A 27,763-nucleotide genomic window follows, 5' to 3' on the forward strand; every position below is an offset into this window, starting at 1 on the left:
TGGTGCTGAGGGATTTCTTGAGGCTTAACTGATGCCAGAGCACCAAAGACAATGTAATAACTAAGAAATTCAGTATTCTTGCTTATAGTGTTGAGTGCTGTTTACTTTCTTTACTCCTAAAGAGTTTTTTAGAAACAACTATGTGTCTAGCGCATCAGTTACTGTAACCCAGATCTTATTTTACCTCTGCTATACCTCCAACATTTTTCTATAGATTCAGCATATATACTGTTGTGTTCTCTTGGATATGAAAGTGTTATCCTTTTTCATGCTTTTTTGCCCTAAGTTGTGTTTTGTGGTGTCCTCTCTCCTCATTTTACATCTTTTCCCCCATTAATAGATGTGCTTTTTGATTCCAGAGGAAAATTAAGAATGTGGACTGATTAAAGACATTATTTCGTCTGTAGTGGTTGTGTACTTGGCATAGCCAGTAAGCAGCTTTTTTGTTTTGTGTCTAATGTCATTAGGACCTAGACAGGCCTGAACAAAGGGTACTAATCAGCAGCATGTAACATCTCCGTCTGTGTTTGGACCCAGCTCTCTAACTGGGATGGTTGTACTGACCTCATTGGGGAAGGCTGGCTGCTTAGCAAATTTGGCTAACCCTATCCCAAACCAAAAGAGTTTGTATACAGTATGTGGGCTTTATACCAGAAGACCAGATGATGCCCTTGCTCAAAAGGAAGGATTTATAGCAATGATGACCTCTTGTTTCCCAAAAAGCAAGGTACTGTGATCTCACCCACTGATATCCTCTAGGAGGCCAGCATGTCTGATTGATCTAATGGCTGTTTGGGAAGCAACAAGCCTTATGAACGATTGGCAAAGTGCAGTCTTCAAAATCTTGGATGCTCGGTGTTTGTTTATGATGTTTTCCCAAATGTATTAAGTTGGTACATGTGGTAATGTCTATGAAAGTCACATATTACCTTTTTGTCTCTGCTCCTCTTATTGGATTTTATCTAATCCCTTCCAGAAAAATGAGTTCCTTGTATAACCAGTTCTACACTGTCATCAAAGAAGATTACACCACTGCTTGCATAAAAATCTCAAAGGGCTTCACAAAGTTTCCAGTGATTTTTTAAAACTATGTTTTTTATTAAGATGTCTTTTTTAAAACATCCATAGATTGAATAGCTTCTTTTAAATTATTGGAATTTCTATTGAGCTCTCATTAATAGGATTAAAATCCAATTTTTTGCTAAGTTATCTTCTCTGATTACTGAGCTTTCTACTTCTCTTACTGAAGGGCAACTTGTAAATATGGAATTATAGTGATTTTTTTTTGATTTGCAATATTTTGTGGGATCATAAACATTAGAAACCTTTCTTCATGGTTCTATGTGAGGATGAGAAAATAGTTTCTCCCTACAGAAAAGGTTCTTGGAGGTTTTAAAAAGTTTTTAACCTTTTAAAAATTTCAGATAGCTTTTATATTTATTGATTTGATATTAATGCATTGCATATTAGTATAAAGAACATATACCATTATTTTGAGATAAGATTTGACCTCACAGACCTCCTAAGTCCTCTGTTCTAAAGAAGAACCGAACTTGGAAAGTAAATATTATTTGCCCTGGTTTATAATATCTGTGTCAGAAAACAAGGTATGAGAATTGTTAAAATCTTAAAAAGTTTGCTCAATTTGATGGCCTTGTTTCTTTGGTTTACTAATTAACGCTCTTATATACAAAATCAAAGATTATTATTTACTTTTTCATTATTTTTCTAGATAGCAAAACTTAAGTAAGTGCTTTATTTTGACCTTATTATATCTTTGATTACTAAGAAAAAAAGGCAAAAATTTCTCACTTATGAAAGAACTAAGTTTCTTTTTAGTTTTATTTATCATTTCTGATTATTTTTAAATGTTTTCTTGTTACCTTGTTACCAAATATTGTTTGAAAGTCATCCATGATCCTAGCTCAATGAAGTGCCTACATTTTCTCTGAAAACTTTTTGAATTTTGCCTTCCCAAATTCAGAACCTAAATGCAGAAAAAATAAAATAAAATAAATTACCAGGATATCTTTTACACGTAAAACAATTTTTGAGATTTCAGAGACACTGGAACTATCACAAAGATTTATACTTTCATCTTATAAAAAGAGAAGTGCTAGAAGCAGTTTTGTTTGAAATGTTATTATTGTAAAAGTTCATGGGAAGAGCTGTCTAATAAAAATAGACTCTCAACCTTCCTCATGCTACAACTGTATAAATTATTAATATAAATATTTCAGAAATTGTATGATTTATGGGAAGTTCCTGGAAATTTGTCAATTCTCCCACTTTCCACAATATTTTTAATACACTTTATTTTTAGAGCAATTTTTAATTCACAGCAAAGTTGAGAGGAAGATACAAAGATTTCCTGTAGACTTCCTGCCCCCATACCTGCACAGCCTCCCCCATTATCAGCATCCCTCACCAGAGTTGTGCATTTGTTAAAATTGATTACCGTATATTTGCATATCATTATCACCCAAAGTCCACAGTTTACCTTAGGGTTTGCTCTTGGTGTCCTACAGTTTATGGGTTTGTACAAATGTATAATGGCCTGTATCCACCATTCCAGCATCATACAGAGTAGTTTCACTGCCCTTTAAATCCTCTCTGTCTGCCTATTCCTCCCTCTCTCCAGATAGCTTTTTCTTGCCCACTACGAACCTTGTAAAAAGAATCAGGCTCTCATTCAAGTACTAACCAGGCCCAACCCTGCTTAGCTTCTGAGATATATGTAATCATATAGCTGATTCACTTTGTTGCACAGCAGAAACTAACACACATTGTAAAGCAATTACACTCCAATAAAGAGGTATATAAAAAATAAATAAAAGTTTCATTCTGGGGGCAAAAAAAAAAAAAAATTGGGCTTTTTAGTCCTCATAGTTATAAGCCAAGAAAAAAATCATTGTGGGCAAATGCCCACAAGGACCACTGAGTTCCTTGAAGAGGGGATATTAGTCCATTTTTCAACAAATATTTCCTTTTGTTATCTTCATGCAATTGAGTTACACGCTATTCACTTTACACTTCGCTTTACAAGTAAGTATATGGTTAACCATAGTTGATATGCTATGGCTCTAACTGAACAGTTAATAAAACTGTAGGCTCTTGGGAACTTTATCTAGAACAGTTCTGGAATCATCACCAGCTTCCAGTTCCTCATCCCCTGTGGCTACAGAACCCCAACTACATGGGAAATCCTTTAGCACACATATAGACAAAGATGATATTGCCTAGGCTCTATCTGCTTATGGTTCTGTTTATTACTGTGATCCGTTATATTGCCCTGGATGTTTTCAAAAGTATTTTTTTTCTTGTGTATGGGGTTAGTAGTTAGTATCAGTAGAATTTTAGAGCTGGAAGGAATTAACAGTTATACACAACAGTATGGATGAATATTCCAAACACCTTGTTGAGCAAAAGAAACCAGACACAAGAGTACGTACTTTGTGATTCCATTTATATAAAGTCAGCAAGGCCAACCAATCTGTTGTGTTAGAATTCAGGACAGTGGTTAGCTAGGGTTGGGGCGGGCAGTGACTGACAAGAGGTAAGAGGGAGATGGACTCAGTTTGTGAAAATTCTTTAAGCTGTGCAGTTACGATTTGTGTACTTTTCAACCAGAAGCTTAAAATAGTTATAACAATTATAAGGTAACTGGGGGGGAAAGACAGCTGCTGAAGTTAAAGCAGGAAAAGTACAGAGGGCCCAAGATGGGGGTGAGGTGAGGCAGAGCCAGTGTGAAAACCACTGGTATGACCCAACCACCATATTTTGCAGCGAAGAAAAGAAGGGCTCCCCTAGAGACAGTGATTTGCCCAAATTACACAACTACTTGATGACAACATTTATTAACTTATTGAATGCATATATACTGAGCATGTACTGTGTCTCAGCTATGGGGCAGGAAGCTAGGATATAGTTGGAAACCAGATTGACCCAGCCAGACCCTGCCCCTGTGGAGTTTAGAAGTCAGGCTTTCTAGCTGACTCATGTACATGACCTGCCCTGCCTAATAGACATTTGCGTTTGCGCTTCCTTGATTGACGTTAATCTTCCTATTACAGAAAGCTGGCCACTTCATTTCGTTAAGGTACAGGCTAGAATTTCCTTCCCACTTCTACTTGTTGCATGTTTTGTTATGTTCAAGGAAGAACGTCCTGAGAATTGTGTGTAGTTTACTATTCTTTACAAGAGACACTGGTCTTCCAGAGAGGCTCTGATGAGAGCAGAGAGAATTCTTGCTGCATCCTCCTCTGGGCCTGTAGACTGGAGTCCCCATCATTTCTGTACGGGTAAACTCATTCATAGCACTAGGCTCCCAGGCTTGTCATTTGATCAGGCTCTCATCTGCATGTCAATGAGGCTTAAAGCCCATGGAAAGAATTAACTGGACTTGGATGTTTATGCAACTTTTCAGCAAAGGCAATTGAAAGGAAAGTTGCCCTGACTGAGCTGATTGTCTTGGAGCAGATATATAGTGAAATAATCATGTTAACATTATGTGACTAGGGTTATATGATATTTTCAATGATCAGCCTAGTAGGAGTTTAAACATGAGCAAAAACACAAACTAATCAAAAACAGTAAATGAAACATCCCTTTTAAAGCAGATCAACTGGCCTTTTATACTTTTTTTTTTTTTTTCAGAGTAAAGCATAGGACAAATTCAGATTTCCTTTGGAGTTTATGAACCATGTTTTCTATTGCATTTTAAAACCAACAATATTAATTTCCAGTTGTATTTCTTTTCCTTTAGGGCTAATTAAAGAAAACGTGTTTGTTTTTCTAGGCATCACTCCCAAATTTGCAAGTGCCAGGATATAAATTCTGGTTTTATGTTCCAAAGGAATGTTTGGGTTTTGAGATCATGTAAATCTTTAGTAGAATAAAAGTTCGTGTGTGAGGCGGGTACATACATTCTTTGTTCAAGAGTTTAGCCTCATACCATAGACATTTCTAGAGAGGTAAGCAAATTCCATGCAAGGACTTTCCTGTTACTTCTCCACAGGTTATATAAATAAACACACAACAAACTCAACTCATTAAAACCATGTTTCATAGGCCATAAATTTATTAGGTAAGACCCCTCAAAATTTGTATATTCTCTCTTGTTTGTGTCAATGCCCTTCATATATAGGATGGCCTCCCCTAAAAATAATCTTGAGAAAGCTTGATTTTCAAGTTCTTTCAAACCGAGAGATAGTCATATTAAGATCCTTCATGATTTTCCTTCTGAGTAAAGTTGAAGCAACTCTCTGCCAATGATGGTATAGAGTGAAGCCCCATCCTAAAAGGCGATTAGGTTATAAACTCACGGCATGAGGCAGAAATTATGTCTAGTCAAAATGACCCTTGAATGCCCATTAAATTGCCCTTAAAATCCACCTTCCCATAGGCCCAGTGCTGTCAGTTTTTCCTCCAACGTTGGAGACACTGCTTTGTCTTTGCACATCAGATGATGTAGGGCCACATTATAGGAAAAAGTAACACTAGAAGGGCACCGACATGGTAAGATCCCCACAGCATGAAATAAATGGGAACCAAATCAATGGGTGGAACAGCTAATTTCCTGTCTTGAGTCTCATGTTCATTATCAGGCCTAGATTCGTAGAGGGGAATAGGGAGTGGAATTTCTCACGCTATGTCAATTGCTTTCCTTTCTTCCTCCCTCTCACTGTAGAGTTGAATTTAAGTTAAATGCATACATACAGTGACACCATTGTATCTATGAGGCCCCTCTAGGGCTTTTCTGTGCATAACACACCAATGGACATGTCAGGGAACATATGTTGTCAATTCCAGGGTTAAACACTTGAAAACAACACAGTAATGAGAGATTTAAGTGGTCTGTACCCCAACTCTCCTACTAGATAGCATATGATTATGGTTTAGAATAACTGGTTTTGAAGGTGGGTGGCATTTATGCATGTTTAAATATATGTAGATTGTGTTTAATACTATGCCAAAATGTATTTTGGCAACAATAGATGTTGCAAGAGTTGGCTTCCTTTTTAAAATGTGATTACACAGTTTATATGCCTAAAGTTAAAGAAGTTCTTTATGACCGGACTGAAATAATTGGGCACATTTTACTTAAAATTTTACACACACACACACACACACACACACAGGCTTCCTGACATATTGATAAAGGCATTTATGGTTTGACTGCTCCTGGGAGTTTGAGCACCATTTTTTCTCACACTGTTCAAGGGTTCAAATGGCACTCCCTCCCCAGAGTCTGGTGATGCTGGGATTAGCTCTACAACTCTCTTTGGAATCGTCCTCCTTGATCTCTTCCTTTCCTTTCTCTCACACACGTATACTCTCACCACCCATCATCCATCACCAAGGCCTGTTGGCTCCACCCTCCTGCGATATTGGAGTCTGGCGCTGGCGTGGTCCTAGCCAAGCCACTGGAGCATCAGGCCTGACTACATGGTTCCCTCCTGACTGCTGTTTCCACTCTTCCACTTCTGCAGTCTGGTCTCCAACCAGCTGGTCGTCAGCTCTCATTAAATATAAATTAACTCATGATACTCTCCAGTTGGAACCGTTCGCTGGCTTCCCTCCACATCAGAGTAAACTCTGAACTCCTTTCCATGGGCCATAAGGCCATGCACCACACCCCTCCACCTGCTTCTCAGACTTGGTCTCCTCAAGCTCATGCCTGTTCTCTTCCACACCAACCTTTCTGCTCTCTCTGCTGCACTCCCTCTCACCACAGGCCTTTTGCACTTGCAGTTTCCTCTACTTGGAATCCTCTTCCCCCACATTATGTGTGCCTTGCTGCCTTTTGTCTTACAGAAAATGGCCTTTCTTTATCCACCATAATTTAAAAAGTCCAACCTTCTCCCCCTAGTCATCCTCAACCTGCTGTTTTTCTTTATTGCACTTATCCAAACCTGAAAACACTTTATATACTTATTTATTTACTTGTTTATTGTCTGATTAATCCATTGGAACTGTGCTGTCCAACATGGTAGCCATTAGCCACATGTGGCTATTTAAAAAAAAATTTTTTTTTTTTGGTTGCACCGGGTCTTAGTTGTGGCAGGCGGGCTCCTTAGTGTGGAGCACTGGCTCCTTAGTGGTAGCAGGAGGGCTCCTTAGTTGCAGCTCACCAGCTCCTTAGTTGTGGCTCACCAGCTCCTTAGTTGCAGCACATGGGCTCCTTAGTTGTGGCATGCGAACTCTTAGTTGCGGCATGCATGTAGGATCTAGTTCCCTGACCAGGGGTCGAACCTGGGCCCCCTGCACTGGGAGTGTGGAGTCTTATTCGCTGTGCCACCAGGGAAGTCTCTAAATTTCAATGTAACATTAAAATGAAATAAAATCTAAAACTGAGTTCCTCAGTTGCACTGGCCACCTTACAAGTGCTCAATAGTCACTTGTTGCTCATGGCTACCATATCAGACAGTGCAGGTATAGAACATTCCCATTATCACGGAAAGTTCTATTGTATGATGCTGCATTAAAAATGAGTTTTCTCATTTCTTTTAAGAAGATGTGGTGTGTGTATATATATATATATATATATATATATATATATACACACACATATATATGCGTGTATATATATATATACACACACACACACACACACACACACACACACACACAATGGAATATTACTCAGCCATAAAAAAGAATGAAATAATGCCATTTGCAGCAACATGGATGGACCTAGAGGTTATCATACTAAGTGAAGTTAAGTCAGAGAAAGACAAATACCATATGATATCACTTATATGTGGAATCTAAAATATGATACAAATAAACTTATTTACAAACCAGAAACAGACTCATAGACATAGAAAACAAACTTATGGTTACCAGATGGGAACGTGGGAGAGGGATAAATTAGGAGTTTGGGATTAACAGATACATACTACTATATATAGAATAGATAAAAAACAAGGTCCTACTGTATAACACAAGGAACTATATTGTAAAAAATGAGTTTTCTTAGGGCAGTGAGCCTGTCTTGCTTGTTCACTGCTGAATGCTCAATGGCTGTGTCTGACACATGATGCTCAATAAATGGGTGGCAGGAAGGAAAAAGAGAGGGAGGAAGGGAGGAAAGAAGAAGGAGGGAAGGAACAGCCTTATATCTTTCAGGAAGAGATATATTCATCACTTTAGTATTTGTCTCCAATCCTTCCATACCCCAAAATAGGCTTAAATTTCAGGCTTAAAAAATATGTTTTTTAATATATAAGGGGAGACTTGGGGGGAATCTTTAATCTTCATAATGGAATCCTTTTTAATTCCCCTCCATTTGCCGTCTTTCATCTCATCTGCTTAGAGTCTCACTTTGGGGACTCCAACCTTCAAATAAAGACATTATCAGACTTCCAGGAGAAAAGCACATTTTTCCTGGTCTCTGTCTAACATGATAAACCATTTTCCTCCCTTTATCTCTAGGATGTATGCACAATGTTTTTTTTTTTTTTCTCTAAGGCTACACTTTCCAAAAGTTAGAAATATGGAATGTGTGTACCTGCAGGTTATTTGTGTAACCTTTCTGCATTTACCCGGTGGAAACCACACTTTTTAGAAGTGTCTTGGCAGTGTAAGAACTCACAGCACTCTACATCACACCGATTGGAGAGATGTTTCAGCATAAGGATTATAGCTGAGTGTTGATTAAAAGCAGCACTTTCCTTCTGGCTTGCTTCAGAGCTAAGACCCCTATAAGTTGTCGCTGTGAACTTTTGAACTCAGAGAAACTTCTAGATATATGTAATAAGAAGTAAGGTAATCCAGAGCTAAGAATTTGTGTCTTCCTTGTAACAAATCACATCTATTAAAACTAAGTCTGATTCTTGGCTTTTTAAGGTTTTCTTCTAACTTAATATTTTAAAAATTATCTGAAACCTTTAAATACACTCTCTAAAGGGTTTTTAAAAAACAGTTCTTAATATACAATTGTCTAGATAGGAAATTATTCCGTGTAGTTGATATGAAAATTATTTTCAAATAAGAATGGTTTTAAAAACAGTGATTTGTCACTTTTGTTTGGTTTTAAGCCAGAGAAATATATCATTTAAGCCCAGAATAATTTACTAAATTATGTTCTGAAGTCTAGATTCTAGGAACTCATTAGATTTGAACTATCAAAATAATGTCAGAACATCTAAATTTTGGAATAGCTTTCACGTTGAATGTTCTGTTGCCGTGAGTAACAACATGGGATGTTTAAATCTTGAACAAAACAAATACACTTTGCAGATTCACTATGCCTTTCTCCAGAAAGCTTAATGAATTAGTGAATACCTTTATTTAATAAGATCTTAAGAGAGAACTATGATAGCTGTTAGCGGAAAGTCATACTAATTTTTATTGGAAAAAGTAGAGCATAATATGTCTTTAAAAGCCAAGTGCTCAGCAGCCTGTGAATCTGTAGTTTTAGAGATAAAGATCTAGGTTTCTAGCATGCGTTGCTATTATTTGTTTCTGTTATTTGTAGCCACAAATAATAATGCCTTCAGCTTCTCAAGAGGAGGATCTATACTGCAAGGATTCCTGTGTATGGAACATGCTACATCTTGGAAAACCTACTGGATTTTAAGGACCTTTTTATGCAGTCAAGGTTGATTATTTGTACTTGTGGCCAGGCTGTTTCATGCAGAAGTGGGAAAACATTGTTCCAGGGAGCACCTGTAACCACTTTCCCACAGTTCTTTTGGGATTTTAACATTTTGATGTCAGAATTGCTTTTGGCTCCTTGAGACCTAAATATTTAGTAACACAGCCAGCTTTTCCCCTCAAAAGAGTAGTCCCACAACAAGCAAATACGTAAGAATGCCTGGAAGCGCTTCAGCTCTCTGTAGCAGCACCAGTTGAACAGAATTCCTGGAGCCGCTTTGGAACTCTGGATCTTCCGTCTTCCTGACAGGCTGGATGTACAGCCAATCCCCAGCAACTACATCGCAGCTTCCTTCTTGTGAAGACTGGTAATGAATAGGGTTGTATTAGCGACTGAACTGGAAACTACTGGTTCCCACCAACTCCAGCATCCAGCCCCCTGTATACTGTCTCCTCAGGACATTAGGAATCTTATTCACTGTGGATTGCAATCCTTCCTCCACCAATGACCTGCTCTGTGAACTAATGACTGGTACTTATCCCGTGTCTCAGTTTTCCTGTCTCTAAAATGAGGATGGTTATAACAACTTTGCAGGGTGGTTGTAAGTTTTAGAAGTTAGGCATGTAAAGTGCCTGGCATGTGGTAGCTGCTCAAAGAGCAGTACTGTCTCTTTAGCTTCATGACATTCATTAGCTGGAACTCTACATGGAGAAGAGAAATTTTTTGGATGGCTTTCACTTAGCACTTAAGTTTTATTTTGTAACGTCTCCAAGTATTCTCCATGAAAAAAAGTATGATTATGTGTACCAGAGGTCCTCATTATCTGAGCGTAATCAGGAGAGGAATAAAAGCCCACTTAAAAAGTCAAGTCAGTAAACACTAGAACATGTTTTCATAGTGAACAGTAAAACACACAAACAAAATTCATGTCATTGGAATTTGTCTTGAAAAGTTAAATTGAAATTATGAAAATAAGTGCATCTATGCCTATATTTAATGAGATTTAGGTTAGATCTTTAGAATGAATTGGCCGTTAATTCTTTCAACAAAATTATACATTCATATTACGCGACATCCTTTATTTTGTGTTCGTCTTTGCAGTACATAATGATGGTCGTTTTTGCAAAAAAAAACCCAAATGTCCTTGTGCTTCATCAAGTTATCTAAAGCCTTGTCTTTTTCTTTTAATAGTCAAGTCATTCTCTTGTGAAACATCTGTTGCACCATCATCCTTGTTGATATATTTCTGAAATTACTAACTGCTCCAACTTTTTCCAGTGACCTGATGTGTATTTTAAGCAGTTAATCAACATCACTATTTCTGACTTCACGGATCCTGCATCTTTTGCAAGCTTTGCAATTTTGCTTCCAATCCACTTGCATTGTATTTGTGTTGCGTTGAAGGAAGGTTTGAAACATCTCACAGTCATTGTGGGACTGATTTCCACAGATGTAGATTTAATGGATACAGAGAGATGCTACTTGTAAGCAGGGTGGGATGTTGGGGGCAGAGGGGCTAAAACAGCCAATTCATGAAAATTTTCATATTATGATGACTTTTCTATCCCTACGCAACCTTGAAACTGTGGGAAGTTGGATAACCAGGCCTCCCTGAATAGAATTATTTTCATCCCTTGATGAAGAGCTGTATCACTGACCTTAAGGTCCTCAGCATGATCTTTTTCAGCATGTTTGCCCATGCTGTCCCCTGGGTTTTCCACATCAGCTTTTCCATCAGTATCATTTGATCTTCTGCTTCCACATAATCAGTTTCTAATGACAGACCGGACACAGAAAAGGGGGGGGGGAAGATCTTTCATGCTTCCTCAGACCTGTGTCAGCACAATCAGCTTTTAATCATCCATAAAACTGGCCAGTAATGATTTTGAAAGAGTGACCCTTGTAATTTTCTACTGCTAGACTATGGATGCAGTTTGGGAACAACTAAAAATGGAAGAAAACGTGTGAATGTTTTAAATTCCAGCTGCAGAGTCCTGATTTCCTAATTGTCACTGACCTTGGTACATTGAGTAATTTTTGATTATCATTGGGGATATTGTAGTAGATTTGTAGTGAAAATAATAATAAAAGCAGTAACAACTAACATCTATTGAGCGCTATTCTAAGGACTTTGCCTACATGAACTCATTTAATCTCCATAAAACCCTCAGGGTTACCTTATGATCCAGCAATCCCACTCCTGGGCATGTATCTGGAGAAAACTCTAATGTGAAAAGAGACATGCACCCCAGTGTTCATAGCAGCACTGATTACAATAGCCAACACATGTAAGCAACCTAAATGTCCATGAATAGATGAATGGATAAAGAAGATGTGGTATATATTCATATATACAATGGAATATTTCTCAGCCATAAAAGGAATGAAATAATGCCATTTGCAGCAACATGGATGGACCTAGAGAATACCGTACTAAGTGAAGTAAGTCAGGCACAGAAAGAAAAATATCATGTGATATCACTTATATGTGGAATATTAAAAAAAAAGATAGAAATGAACTTATAAACCAGAAATAGACTCACAGATTTCGAGTTACTAAACAAATTTACAGTTACCAAAGCGGGAAAGGGGGAGGGATAAATTAGGAGTTTGGGATTAACATGTACACACTACTATATATAAAATAGATAAACAACAAGGACCTACTATACAGTGCAGGGAACTATATTCAAAATTTTGTAATAACCTATAATGGAAAAGAATCTGAAAAAGAATATATATATTCAGATATAGGTATATAGAACTGAATCACTTTGCTGTACACCTGAAATTAACATTCTAAATCAACTATACTTCAATAAAAAAAATTTTTAAACAACACTCAGAGGTCAAATGTTCCTATTTTACAGATGAAGATTCTGAGCCTCTATCACTTAAATGCCTGTGATCATTGGATAATAGAGATCTGTCAGGAGTGTGAGATGAATACAAAGGTCGTTGCCCACTGAGGTACAAAGATCACCAGTATAAATCACCACCGGGGGTGTGTTGGAAATTCAGGAATCTGGGTGTTTTTTGAACCCAGGAGTGGAGCAAATGGAAAGAATAATGGTGGAGAGCCAGGTTTGTCCTCTGCTAAGCTCAAAGATGTGCAGGAAAACTACAGTATTGACTTGAAGAGAACTATAGTGGATTAGAACAGAGAAATTTTAAGGCTTATCAGTAGAAATGGAATGTTTGAAGTCAGAGCACTCATAGGAATGTGTACTGGTTAGCAAACGCAGGATCAGATTAAATGGAGGAGGAGGAAAGTGGAGAATGTCTACATTTCACTAGATAACAAGAGTGGAACAAGCCAAGAACTCAACTGGAGTTTGACAAATGAAACAGAGGGCAAACTGAGGCTGAACTGAGCATGAACCACTCAGAGGCCTTGGCAATGCCCATCCCGCCCAATAATGATATAATGATAACAAACACATGCAAATGAATTGAATAATGTAGCAACATGTGCTCCAGCTAGCTTCCCCTTGGAGGATGGAGTTTGAAAAGTTTGATAAGGTTTTGAGTCACAGACGAAACATATGGTCAAGAGGGAAAGAATCTATGTATAAAACATTGAGTTTCCAGGTACCGTGGCTTCTGTTGTCTCACTGACTTTGTTGCACTTAATGCCGAGAGTTCAAGGAGTTGAACTCTTGTTCTACAAGTTGGCGTTGCTTCCCAGGAGGGTCTTGGTCTGAAGTGACAGAGTTCCTTCTCTGGGAAACCCTGTGTAAGGTGGCTGAGATTGACCAGGGCCCTGATGGTTGAGTTTTGCTCACTTCGCCATACCTCATCTGAAACAGTTAGGTCCAGGAAAAGGGGAAATGAATGTAGAACTAGAAGTAAACCTGAGTGTTTAAACTGTGGACCCAACATGACTTAAATACAAAGGGAAAAAGGAAGAAAGAAAACATAATCCCTATTTGCCCTAGCACCTAGCACAGTGCTAGAAACTGGTGAGGACTCATAAAGCATCTCTTGGTTGATTTTAAATGGTTCAAAGCTGAAAAATATCTTAAAACAAGCCACCACATATAATTCCTCTGAAAAAATAAGCGTCTATGTTCAGCTGCTTATTGTTCAGTTATTTGACGTAGTTGTGAGACTCATTTTTTTTCATTGAAGTATTGTTGATTTACAATGTTGTGTTAGTTTCTGGTGTACGGACTTTTGGTGCATAGTCTTAAAATATTGTATTTAAGACAGATGTATCATTTGTACCACCATGACCTTTGCCTGCTTGTAGAAAAAGTGTGGCACCCTGTGTTTATGCATGTCTCACTAGTGAAGTCATTTGGACTGGGTGCTTCGGTATGAATGCGTGGGCAGTGGCCCACCCGAGGTCAAGTTGCCTTCACGTCAAAAAAAATAAGTATTTTTTCACTAATTTCATTTCATTTATTTTTAGTACTATTATTTACTTATATTTTTTATTTTTTAACAAATTTGAAAAGTGTCACAGGCAGAACAACTGAGGAGACCTGTGTCCTCTTCTCAACTCTGCAGTTGGAAAACTATGCAGCCTTAAGCAAGTCACTTGTCCCTCCTAGATTTAATTTCCTTAATTTGCACACTGATAGGATCGTGCTAGATAATCAGTATTTTTTAAGGACCTTATTTTATTAGGAAGTTTTAGGTCCACAGCAAAATTGAGAGGAAGTACAGAGATTTCCTGTAGACCTCCTGTCCCCACATGTGCACAGCCTCCCCCATTATCAAGATCCCCCGGCAAAGTGGTACATTTGTTACAGCTGATGAGTCTACATTTGCACATCATTTTCACTCAAAGCCCATAGTTTACTTTAGGGTTCACTCTTGGTGTTGTATAGTTTATGGTTTTGGACAAATGTATAATGACACATATCCAACATTATAGTATTGTACAGAGTATTTTCACTGCCCTGTAAATCATCTGTGTTATGCCTATTCATCCCTCTCCCTCCTCCTCCAAACCCCTGGCAACCACTGATCCCATTTTACTCTTTCTCTAGTTTTGCCTTTCCCAGAATGTCACGTAGTTGGAATCACTACAGTATGTAGCCTTTTCAGATTGACTTCTTTCATTTAGTAATATGAGTTTAAGGTTCTCATATCTTTTGATGGTTTTATAGCTCATTTCTTTTTAGCGCTGAATTATACTCCATTATCTGGATATACTCCAGCTTATTTATCCATTCACCTACTGAAGGTCATCTTCATTGCGTCCAAGTTTGGGCAGTTATGAATAAAGCTGCTGTAAACATGTGTGTGCAGATTTTCATGTGGGCGTAAGTTTTCAGCTCCTTTTGGTAAATACCAAGGAGCACAATTTCTGGATTGCATGCTAAGTGTATGTTTACTTCTGTAAGAAACTGCCAAACTGTCTTCCAATATGGCTGTACCATTTTACATTCCCAGTGGCAGTGAATGAAAGTTCCTTCTGTTCCACATTTTTGTCAGCATTTGGTGTTGTCAGTGTTCTGGATTTTGGTCATTCTAATAGATGTGTGGTGGTATCTTATCGTTTTAATATCAGTTTCTCTGATAACATATGATATGGCACATCTTTTCCTATGCTTATTTGCCATTTGTATTTCTGATTTGGTGAGGTGTCTGTTAAGATCTTTGGTTCATTTTTTTAATCGGTTGTTCACTTTTTTTTGAGTTTTAAGAGTTCTTTGTATATTTTGGATGACAGTCTTCTATCATATGTGCCTTTCACAACTATTTTCTCACAGTCTGTGGCTTGTCTTCTCATTCTTTTGACATTGTCTTTCACAGAGGAGAAATTTTTGATTTTAATGAAGTCCAGTTTATCAATTATTTCTTTCACCATTGTGCCTTTGGTGTTATCTAAAAAGTCATCACCATACTCAAGGTCATCTAGGTTTCCCCTATGCTATCATCTAGGGGTTTTATAGTTTTGCATTTTACATTTAGATCTATGATCAATTTTGCATTAATTTTTATGAAGTGTGTACGGTCTATATCAAGATTGCTTTTTTTTGCATGTGGCTGTTCCGGCACCATCTGTTGAAAAGACTGTGTTTGCTCCATTGTATTGCCTTTGCTCCTTTGTCAAATATCAGATGAGTATGTTTAGATGAGCCTGCTTCTGGGCTCCCTATTCTGTTCCATTGATCTGTTTATTTTTTCACCAATACTCCTCTGTCTTATTACTATAGCTTTATAGTACGTATTAGGTAGTCCTCCAATTTTGCTGTTCTTTTCAATATTGTATTGGCTATTCTGGGTCTTTTGCCTTTCCATATAAATTTTAGAATCAGTTTGTTAGTATCCATGAAATAACTTGTTGGGACTTTGGGACTGCATTGAATGTATAGATCAAGTTGGGAAGAACTGCTATCTTGGCAATATTGAGTCTTCCTAGCCATGAAAATGAAATTGCTCTCCATTTATCTAGTTCTTCCACAGTTTAATTCATCAGAGTTTTGTAATTTTCCTCACATAGATATTGTACATATTTTGTTAGGTTTATATCTAAGCATTTCATTTTTTGGAGTATTAATGTAAATCATGTGCTTTTAGTATCAAACTCCACTTGTTAATTGCTGGTATATAGGAAAGCAATTGATTTTTGTATATTAACGTTGTATCCTGGCAACCTTGCTGTAATCACTTACTAGTTCCAGGAGATTTTTGTCAATTTTTCAGATTTTCTAAATAGACAATCATGTCCTCTACAAACAAAGAGAGTTTTATTTCTTCTTTCTCAATATGTGTAACCTTTTATTTCCTTTTGTCTAATCGCATTATCTAGGACTTCCGGTACAATGTTGAAAACGAGCAGTGAGAGGGGACATCCTTTCCTTGTTCTTGATCTTACTGGGAAGGCCTTGAGTTCTCACCCTTAATTATGGTACTAGCTATAAGGTTTTGTAAATATTCTCTATTTAGTTGAGGAAGTTCCCTTCTATTCAATAATTTTTTAAATAGTAGCCTTCAATGGCTCTCTCTAGTGAAAGGAAACACAGAGGAGAATAGTAGTAAAAAGAGGTACATATAAGACATTCGGGTAAGGCTAGAGTTTGAACATGAAATCAGTTTGAACATAAAATCAATCTCAGAAGAACCTGTCATCTGTATTAGTAGTGGGGTTTTTTCCCCTTGGGTTCCTGCCTGCTTTGTTGCCCTCCCTGACCCTTGGTCAGTCTTGTTTGGAGTGTTCATGTTGTCAGATGTCCGTCTTTTTCTTACTTTCCCCAACTCCCTGTCTGAACTTTTTGGAACTATGAACCCTAAATTTTTTGGAGTTATGACTTTGATTTTATGATACACGTCATTCCCCCAAATGCAGTATGTCCTATATTTATTTTAAAATATAAAAGTATGGTTTGTTTTGTGGTAAGACTTTTCTATAGTACTGGTGTGGAAAATTTTGGATACCTTTTGTGGCTAAGCTGAAGTTAACTTCTTATAAAAAATCTTTGTTTGGTTCTCTTGCTTCATTCAGTGAGCTTTTTCATTCATTCAACAAATTTTTGAGTGCCTTCCATATGCCAAACCCTGCTGAGCACTGTGGATTATGGTGAACAAGACAAAGGATCTTATCATGGGGGAGGCAGATGTGTGAGCAGATAATAATATTAAGTTATGCTGTGGACACTGAATGTAATTTGCTCAGGAACTTTGCAGAGAAGGAAGGGGCAGGAAATAATCTAAACTCGAAGTCAGGTGTAGGTTTGAATGCTTCCTTAGGAGTTACTTCCTAAGTAACCCCTCAGCTGAGTCTTTAAAGAATAAGCTTAAAGAGTAAACAAAGTGAACTAGTCAGGGTAAAGTCAGAAGAAACAGAAACCACTGTAGGTACTTCAAACAGACGGAAATTAAAATAGGGCACTAGTTACTCTGGTGCTGGAAGAGTTGAGACACCAGAGTAAGCACCATAAGGCAATCCTGAGATTAGCAAAAGCAGGAATGCCACTACCACCCCAAGGGCTGAGAGGATAAAGGAAAGAGGTCCATTACCACCCACAAATTAGGGCCTTCTAGCACAATTGAGAATAATAAGAATGCGCTAGTGGTGCTGCCTTGTGGGAGCTGATGATATGCAGGAGACACCGCCTGTAGCAGGGCAAGGGGGTGTGTCTGTGTGTGAGAAAGAGAAAGGGGGAGAGAGAGAGAGTGCTGCCCTCTAATCTTCTGCCCGAATCTGCCCTTAGCTGGACCTACCAGGAAGCCAGTCAGCTGGCAACGGTGCTTAGGAAGTCCAGTTACCTGAGAGAGTGGATCTAAAGTAAATAGGCAAGTGATTGCACCACTGATTGGTAAATGAGTAGCCAAAGGTGGGGGTTTGGATGGCTTGGGGTGGTGGTCATGAGAGGAAAAGGGTGTACACAGAGACACCAGCCTAAGCTGAAACCCGGGACAAGGAACAGCATGGAGTGTGCACAGGATGCCAGTGTCATGTCAGTTTCCAGTGTGAGTCAGACATCGGGAGGAGCTGAACAGTAGGCAGGCACCCCCCCATGAGGGCCTTCATGTGCCTGGTGGAGGAACTGGCTCTCTGCCCTGTGGGCTGTGGGAAGACACCAAAGCGTTTTCAGTAGGAAAGTGTCAAGGCCATTTTTGTGTTACGAGTTGTGTAGACTCAGAGAATGATTTTGAAGAAGCCAAAATGTACCAGTTTCCCTGCCTTTAGTTTTGTCCTTCTCAAATTCATTCAGTCAAGAAACAATGGGAAGCTGTAAGTTAAAAAATGGTAAGAAGGATGGAAAGGATAAAATTTTAATTGATGCGATGTCTGAATGTGCAGGCGAGGGAGAGGGGATGAGGGAGAGGGAAGGCTCAGGAATAATACCCAAGTCTTTAACCTCAGCCGAATGGAGGACGATGGTGTTGCCATGTAAGGTCAAGTTTGAGTTGGGGAGCCTCCGGGCATCCAAGTAGTGATATCAAGGAGCAGGTGGATACCTGTACATATGGGGGTCAGTGGTTGAGTGGGAAGAGCAGTGGACCAAGACCTTTGACCTATAGGGAGGAAAAAATTAGACTCTTAAAGGAAAAAGAGAAAGAATGTCGGACAGGTCCGGGTGTTATTGGATTTAGTGGTAGGAGCTGATCTTGTTCTAAATAATTTTCAAAGGATAAAGAAGTAGAAAATTGTGGTGGGTTAAGAAGTAAAAGGAGACATGAAAGTGGCAACAGTGAATGTATGTAGATGTCCCTCTTGAGATGTTTGGGTAGAAGGAGAGAAAAGATGGGATGGAATCCAAAACTGGGATGGGTTTTATTTTTAGGGCTGGTGAGACTTGAGGATGTGTGTGGTCAGCTGCAGAAAGCCAGAGATGGGTTTAATCTTTAGAGGATAGAGTAGAGATGGAGACCAAGGGGCTCAGGGCTGGAGTCACGCCTGGAGAAGGCGGGGGGAATTTTCCACAACTTCCTGCCAAGGAACTGAGCTTATGCTGCAAAGACAGTGCGTTTAGAATTCCAGCCTTTGGCAAAGAGCCACGTAGCACCTTCCAGTTACAAACAGAAAACACCTCTATGACTGTCTTAGGATTTTAGGAACTAGTCACAGAAAACTAGCAGTTATATAACACTTTGCCGCCTTCCGACTTGGTTCACGATTTCATTTGACCCGTGATCACCTTGTTACACACACCTTACATACACCTCACTGTGAGTGTATAAACATAAACATAAACATATACATGCATACAAACATATATTTGTGTACATATGTGTGTGCTGGTTTATACACACACACACACACACACACGTACACACATGGCTATATTTCATTGTCTCTGGGAAACCCCTTATTAGGAATCTGAGGCTCAGAGCAGATATGACCTGACAAACCTTTCACAATCCATACATGATTTAACCCAGGTCTTCTGGCTTCAGGTTCCTAGGGACAGACTTTGTCATTCTCATAGATTGGCCTAGAGAGTGTCATGTATATGTACTGCCCTCTACTTTACTTCCTGGTTCCCCGGCCTTCCAGCCTCAGACATCCGGGGGCCACTCTTCTTCTTCCAGCGGCAGGTCTTCCCCTTCTGCCCTCCTGTATTCTAATGGAGAGCCTTCCCCAAATTCTGCCCACAAAGCTACCCCATCCTGGGCCCTTCCTTTCCACATACAGCAAGGAAAGACACCACCAGGGCCCTCATACTTGCAGACTTTTTCTTCACGGCCTCTTTCTCAGATTCTCTCGGCTTTCTCTGCTACCACATTTTTTCCAGTTTTGAATCCAGTATTTCTCCCCATTCTTGCTCAAGGCCCTGCCAACCCACTGCTCTTCGGAGCCACATAACCCTGGTGGGCCTCCTGATTCAGTCACGTACGACTGGAACCAGTGGGCAAGTTACTCAGCTTTATTGAAGCTAATAATTCCTCATAGCTTACTGTGAGGATTTCAGGAGAGAACGTATGTGAAGGGTCCAGCTCGGTGCCAGGCTTAATCAATCTTAGCTCCCTTTCCCCACCAGAGTGGCCTGGAGCTCTTATCCACATTTCCCAGCACTCAGCACACTAATATAATTAGCAACATTAGTATATCTAAAAGGCAATTACCGTTTAATTGCTCTGGCCCCAGCCAGCCTGAAGTTCCTCTCTATTCACTTCTAATTTGGAGTTAGGGGGTTTTCAGTGCTACCCAGGCCAGTCACAAAATCACTGCCTTAAGAGAGAATTGAAAAAAACCTTCAGGCAGCCATTGATTACAAGAGAAAAGATTTGGTGATTCCCTCCGTTTTGTTGTACATAAAAATGCAAATATCAGTTTGTTCCTGGCCAGTGAACAAATCGGACAATTTCAAGCAGCATCTTTCTGTGACTTAGTGAATTATCCTGCTTGGTTAGAGCAGCGCTGCTCTCCAGAAGGCGTGCCCTCCCCGATACGCGCTATACTGATCATTAAAATAAACTAGTGCCCTCGTGTAGATTCAGACTTAGAATCAAGTTTCAAGCATCTCTTCTTAAAAGACATTTATTTATATTACATACTCAATTTAAAGGAGTAAATGCCCTTCCCTCAGCCTGCAAGATTTGTTTATCTTAGCGCTACTGTGAGAACTTAACGCCCAAAGGAAGGCAGTGTGTTTTATTTCTTCTCCTCCGACCCAACGTTGCATACAGTAACAGCAGCCTCTAATCAAGAGGAACCCGAAGTACTTTGAGATTTCGAATCCAAATCTTTACTATTAGAACTGCACACGTGCATTTGAGGGAACCTAGATTGCCTTAAGCCACACGGAAAGCATTTACATCTGTACCACTTTACTTGTGATTGCGAGTTAAAGTAAATTCTAAATAACTTTAGCTGTTTGCGATTTGGAAAACAGCCTGGGCCATATAAATTCTCCCTTAGTTCTTTTTCTGTTAAATCTTATGCCAAAGTAAATGGAAGCCGTAGAGAACCTTTGAACGCCTCAGTTCTCAAATGACCCCAGTGAAGCTGGATTGGCAGAACCAAAGTTGAGTTTCCAAAGGAAGAATTTTTTTCTTTCTTTCTTGAAGTGTACACGTGACAGTTACCTTCCTTGGGGGAGGATGCAGTCCTTGGAGGAGGAGGACGCAGGAGGGCTTCCTGGGTCCCCCTGCCCTGGGCCGTGTTTGTGCCTCTCAGAAATGAGCTTTCTGCCGCCGTCGGGAGCTCAGCACTGCCCTTCTTGGGGAGGCTTGGAGTCGGCCTCCAGGTTTCTTAGCACCTCTGCTTCACCAGTCAGGCAGCTTCACTTTTCCCCTTCCCTTTCCCTTTCAAAAAGACCTGTCGAAAGCAAGAGGTCTGGAGTTCACTGCCACCTCTTCCTGCTGCTTAGGGCAAGTGGCTTAGCGTCTCCAAGCTTCAGTTTCCTTTCCTGTGAACTGGAGATTAAAAATAGTTCTGCCCACATGGGTCCCTCTCTTCTCTGAGTGTTTTATTCTTGTGCTCGTGACCACACAGTTTATTACATTACATTGTATTCTTCATGATTTATTGATTATTAGTAAATAATTTATTTAAATATACCTTATAAGAAATGATATATACGTGTATGTATACATACATGTTACATAATATAATATATATAACATATGTATTATGCATCACTGTGTTCTTACAACTAGACCACATGCCTCTTGAAAGCAGGGACAGTGGCTTCCACTCCTGTGCATTATCCTTGGAGTCCAGCGCTGTGCTGAGCACCAGATAGGTTCTCAGTAGACAACCAGTTGAGGCAGTCTTACGAAGGTTCCTCTTTAGCCATACTGTGCCTTAGTTAACAAAAGTACTATCCATCAGTCAAGCCAACATTCAGAAAAATTAATTTTACTCCCCTTATATTTTAATGCATGCTATTTTTCTAGTATGTAAATAACCCTGAAGGAAAACAATGACATTTATGTTTCACACTTTTGCTCTAATGCAAAGGAACATATGACATGTTTGCTAATCCTTTGAAAAACAAACGTTTATGTAAGCCTTTAGAGTAGAGAAGGAAGTTTAAAAAACGTTTTTTACCCTTAGCCGTCAGCTCTAAGTCAGTAGTATTTGCCACAAATTGTTACTGTTAGGGCATGTTTAAGAGATAGCATCACATAATTTCTTACTTCATTACCCCAAATTAAATCTCACATTAAGGTGGGCTGTATGTTGTCTGCTATTTAGGGCTGTGTTTCACTGATCTACAAACTCACTCCAGGCATTGTGCCTCTGCTTAAACATAGTCAGGAATGGGGGTCTCACTACTGCTGGGAACAGCCCTTTTCTGTTTCAAGTAAGGCATCTTGAACTGGTGTACAGAATGTTTAAAGATCTTTCTGAGATGCAGAAGTGTAAATGCCCATAATGGGTATTATTATTATTGAAGGAGAATGGAGAAGACTAATTGCTATCCAAAAATCTGCATGACTTGTGTATTATAAACCCGAGAAAACTCTTCTCAAGAGGAGCGTATTATAGGCTCTATAGCCTATAGAATTGGGTGTACCAATTGTAAATGATTAGGGAAAGATCGAGAACAGTCAACAGAAAATCCACAATCTCTGCAGCGTGGAGAGGCAGTAGTTTTAGAATCACTCATACCTGGCTTTGATTCCTGTCTCCATTACTTAGCAGCTTTGAGCAATTTACTTTTGTCTCTGGTCTTGTTTTCTCATCAGTGACATAAAAATGATATTAAGGATTAAATGAGGTTACATTTATTAAAGCAAAACACCAACACAATGCCTGGTTCAAACTGGTGTTAAACGGTAACCAGTATGAGCATTATTATTGTGTTGTTACTATATTATTATTACTGTTATTAGTATAAACTCAAGGGTGCCTGTTTGACTGCAGTTGACACTGAGGTTATGGATGTTTCTTAGGGAAGAAAAATGTGGTGGGGGGACTCTGAGTTGGCTACCTGTCTTAAGAGGCAACTGGGTTTAGGGGTTTAATAGGAAGTGTCAGCCCCCAAACTCCACCTCCCCTCAGTGGAATTGCAAGGTCCAGCTATCCTACTTGTTAACACTGCTATAAACCTCTTACACATACCCTTATTAAAAGGGTTGGTGGGTACCTAATACTGATCTCATCCTTATGTAGGTAAAATACCAGCTAATTTCTTATCACTCTAATCTGTACTTTTTGGTCAGGCCAGTACTGTCCAATTAGAACAACTCTTCCCCCACCAAAAGCCCTGAGGTGCAGCGTTTGCTAATTTCCATGGTGTAAATACTCTCAGCATACCCAATTTGAAGCTTCCAACGTGCAGTCACTGAGCACAGAGTTGGGAAGAGATGTGCCCAGTTGCTCAAGTCAGGGCAAGCTGGCTCCAGAACACCACTGGGTCAGAGTGAAGCCTGTGTTGTGACAGTACAGGATACGATGATTGACAGAGAAACTTACAAGCAAATAGAGTAGAGGGAAAAGTGTTTGTCTTCAGTATGGGCAAACAGAATTCATCCAGAAAGCGATTACTTGAGCAGCGTGTTTCAATGACGTTTTTCTGTCCTTACTCTGTACTCTGCAGTCATACTTAGGACAGAAATCTTTTCCTAGCCTCTTGTGCTCACTTGGCGGTTGGGTGGGGTCTCCCTAATGACTTCCAAATTATCAGACTGTTTCTTTAACCAGTAGTTTAAAGATTTGGTCTCGGACGTAATGCCCATGTTTATAAAAATGTCTTCCTTCCTCCCTTCCCTTTTCCCTCCCTTGCTTCCTTCCTTCCTTCTTTCCTTCCTCCCTCTCTCCCTCCCTGTCTTCTTTATTCCCTTCCCTGTGGCAGCACAGTATTTTCTATCATCTCTTTTGTAATCCTAACAACCCCAAGAGATCATCAGAACAGGTCATAGTATATCTGCTTTGCAAAAATGGTAGAGGAATTAGAAAACTGCTATACTTCATAAATCTCTATCATGTTATTAATGTCAAAATATATAATTTTGACATTAAATAATGTCATATATAATAACAAAATATTTTATAATAACAATATATGTAATTTTGTTACTTGGACATCTTCATTGTTATTCAGACACCCTCACTTCTTTAATATTTTTTATGAGTGGAGAGGGTCATTTCAGCCTCTGGCTACCTTTCTTTTGCTGTCACAAAAATTGAATTTTGTTCTCTCCCTCATTACAGTGCTATAAATACATTTCTGAGAACTTTTAATGAAGTGATGATACCTAGCACTTTCTCGTTATAGTTACATCCCCAGAGATGATAAAACAGAATCCTCTTGAGAAGCTGTTTTGTTTCCAGCAGCTCAGAGCTTGAGCAAGCAGAATTCTGTTACAGACCATCTCCGAACTCTTAGGGTGAGGGTTGTGTCAACGTAGTGAATTAGAAAAACCCAGGTCTTCTCACTAAAGACTTCTTAAAAGCTTTTCAAGTGCCTAGTGACTCAAACTGAAGAAGAAGACGTCTGAGCTCACTGATTTGCCGTTTACCATGAAGCCCTCTGCAGATGTGCTTGAGATCATTGCTTGCACTCTTCTAATCCTTGTGAGCTTTGTTGGAAACGTGTGTTTATTTTATTCTACAAGGAAATGTATGACTGGGCGTTTAGAGACATCCTTTCTTCTGATTTTCAGTCTTATATTTGTCCACCTCATTAAAAACTTGGTGGTGAATGTCATAAAAATAGTTTATTCTTCTGGTTTCATGTCGGATTCAGCTGGCTGCAAAGTTCTACACTTCATGGTAGCCCTGACGACTTCCTGGCCATAGATGTTACACTTTGCATTGCTGTACCACCAGAAGCTTTACCAGACTGTCCAGCACTTGAGTGAGCCTCCAAACCAGGACCATCAGAAGCATTCCTTGAAGGTGGTTTCTGCACTTTGGATGGCTGGCGTGGCAGTGTACCTCCCAGTTTTACCTTATACTAGAAAATCAGAATACCTGAATGCAGGAAATGATACAGACCCCTTGTCTACTAACAGGATTCCTAACGTGGATTGCCTAACTGACTTTGGAAACAAGCAAGTAGAGTTTTACTATGGGAAAGTATTTCTGGTTCTAATTGATAGTCTTCCTTTAGCCATCTTAGTCTTTGTCTGTTTCTGGATGTCTTTTCTGCTTTCGGAAAGAAAGAAGATGACATATGGTGACATCTGGATTGGAGATGGTGATTCAGCAATTGAAATCCTAAGAGGGGCCAAGTTTAGTATTTTATTAATGTGGCTGATCACTCCACTTTGGATTTCTCACTTTGTCTTAGTCTATTTCTTGAAAGACTTGGCAGCCTGTGCCCTTTTTCCAGCTGTTCTCACAGCTCTCTCTTCAGGCTTCTCTGCTCTCAGTCCTTTCCTGCTTATGCTGGTGAATTACAAAATGAAGTTGATGTCCTTCTGTGATGCCAAAGAGGAAAAACCCACACCACAGCCTGCAAATGTTATTCTCTCTCCATATGCTTACTGGCAAAAAACTCTGTTTTAATCTTTGGGAAACAGACCCTATCAATGGAAGGTTCAGCTGATGTGCCCATAGGCCTCATCAGTAGATATTATAGTTTCTGAAAGAGGGACTAGAAGATTGACACCTCCTCAGAAAAAAACTTCTGAGGGAAACTGTGCAAGAAGAAGACGTATGAACGCAAGGTTATTGTAAGTGGAAGAAAGAACAGTCATCTCAACGTTTGTTTTTCTAGACAATACCACAGTTTTTATTGTAGAAATTCTTGACTGACTCAACAGTGATCACAATCTGGAAGTGAACTCAACAAACAATTGATTAAGTATTTACTCTGAGTAAGATACTGTGTTAAAAAATAGCATATTGTGGAAACTGAGGATCGTACGTCCCAGCTGAATTCCTAAAGGTACTTAACAGTAATCTTGTGTTTTCATCTTATGTTTTTCTTGAAATGCTTTGACACATATTGGAAATGTATTAGTTAAGTATGCAATGTACAGTTTTTGCACTGTCAATTGTGGTACCTCATCTAAGCCAGAAATAGATTTTGATCATTTTCCTTCCTCTGTATCTTTAGTAAATTCGGGCTAGATAAAAGAATTGGATGAAAGAATTAGTGCTTGCCAAATCATACCTGTGTGTATGTACAGATGTGCAAATATTTGGTTACTACAGACATTTAGCCTACTCTTCTTACTTAATCACCTAAATATCAAGCTATACTCCTCTTCAGAAAAAAAGGGATATTTATTTTACAAAGAGTTTATTTCCTGTTTTGGTTATTAAATTGGTACATTTTAATTGGAAGAATTGATAAAATATCCATAATAATCTGTTTTCTGAATTTGGTTTTAATAAAAATAAGCACATTATAATTATAATTTAAAACACATAACCAGGATTTTATTTTTTACAGTTAGCCAGTGTAGCCATTTGAACTGCTTCAGATTCAATGATTAATAATTTTAAATATCTTATGTTGCATACATGTTGTATAAGCATTGAATTTTTAAGCTAATTCTTATTCAATTCTTGTATTTTTTCATTTTCCTTTTATCAGTAGACATAGGATTTACTATATTGTAGTTCTAGTGAATGGATATTCCTAAATAGAGATTCTTGCTCTGAAAAGGCTGCATCTAGAATTATAAACCTGGATCTCATTAACAGGAGAAACTTAGAACATCTTTGTTACCATGAAGTGCTACCGAGAAGGGAATTTTTAAAGTAACCAAGGCCCGAATTTTGTAGGGTTTGGTAGGCCAATGTCTGTCCCTTGTATAGCACTGGGAATTAAAATACACACACACACACACACACACACACACACACACACACACACACACACAGACTTAAGACCTTCTGAGGTTTCTGGGTGGTCTTCATGGGAAATGCTTAGTTGAGTCCTCTGAGGAAGTTTAATCAGAAGGGCACTAGGCATGGATCCTGTCTAATGAAGTTAACATCTGTGGAGATGGAGGATGTGGGGAAGAGGTCATCATCTTTTAATTAAGTGCAGATGTAGCCAGGGCTGGGATCAGCCATTGATCTTAGGTAGTAGTTCTCAAATGGGGTTCTGGGACCAGCAGAATCAACATCATCTGGGAACTTGTTAGACATGTAAACTCTCAGGCCCCAACCCAGACCTACTGAACCAGGAACTCTCGGGGTTGGACCCAGCAATTTTGTTTTAATAAGCCTTCTGGTTGATTCTTTTGCAGGCTGAACTTTGAGAACCACTGGTCTAGGGTTACCCAGAAGTTTAATGCTCACAAACGATGAGAGGTATGAGAACGAAGCCAAGATAACCGACTCCTGATGTAGTCTTTAATGCTCCCATGCACAGTGCTGTTTTGTCTACTTCTCTCTAAAAGGAGAATCAGGATTCTCATCTGTGCTGCATACATTCTCAATAATAATTGCCAAACACATCCACTGTAGAAATCAAGCAATCTTTGCAAAATCAAGAGTAAAGCATGACCACTTCAGGTGCGCCAAAAATCTGGAACTTGGATTTGGAGAGTTTCCGGTACATAACTGGGTAAGGGATCCAGTTCCATAGTTCCTTTCCAGAAGCCAGTGCAGGACATGGTTGGCATACACCCAGGCTCAACTTCCCAGTGCTAAAAATGTTTCCTTTTCCTTCCCAGATATTTTCTTTTTGTTTGGGCCTCATTAGGTCATAGTTTTGTCCTTGTGGAACTGATAAGTTTTCATCTACAACAGAGAGTAAATTGTATTCTCACTGAATGAACAACATTCCAGTTCGCTTTTTAAATTATTCTCACTTTAACTGTCTGGCTCTCTCTCTCTCTCTTTTC

At 39.1% G+C, this 27,763-nt stretch overlaps 1 protein-coding gene and 1 pseudogene across 2 annotated transcripts in view; both read left to right on the forward strand.

Annotated features, from left to right (window-relative positions):
• Positions 1-17,766, forward strand: part of ZNF474 (zinc finger protein 474) — a 225,894-nt gene extending 208,128 nt beyond the window's left edge. Inside the window, exon 4 of the mRNA XM_082380387.1 lies at positions 9,482-17,766. Within this exon, the coding sequence (XP_082236513.1) occupies positions 9,482-9,609 (128 nt within the window). The 3' untranslated portion in view covers positions 9,610-17,766. The remainder of the gene's footprint in view (positions 1-9,481) is intronic.
• Positions 17,767-17,891: 125 nt separating this feature from the next.
• On the forward strand, positions 17,892-26,760 carry LOC309623451 (annotated as a pseudogene). The gene has a single exon. The product of its transcript is annotated as an uncharacterized misc_RNA (transcript).
• Positions 26,761-27,763: the final 1,003 nt, after the last annotated feature.

The sequence above is a fragment of the Balaenoptera borealis genome (assembly GCF_965194805.1).
Source record: "Balaenoptera borealis genome assembly, chromosome: 2".
NCBI classification, from domain to species: Eukaryota; Metazoa; Chordata; class Mammalia; order Artiodactyla; family Balaenopteridae; genus Balaenoptera; species Balaenoptera borealis.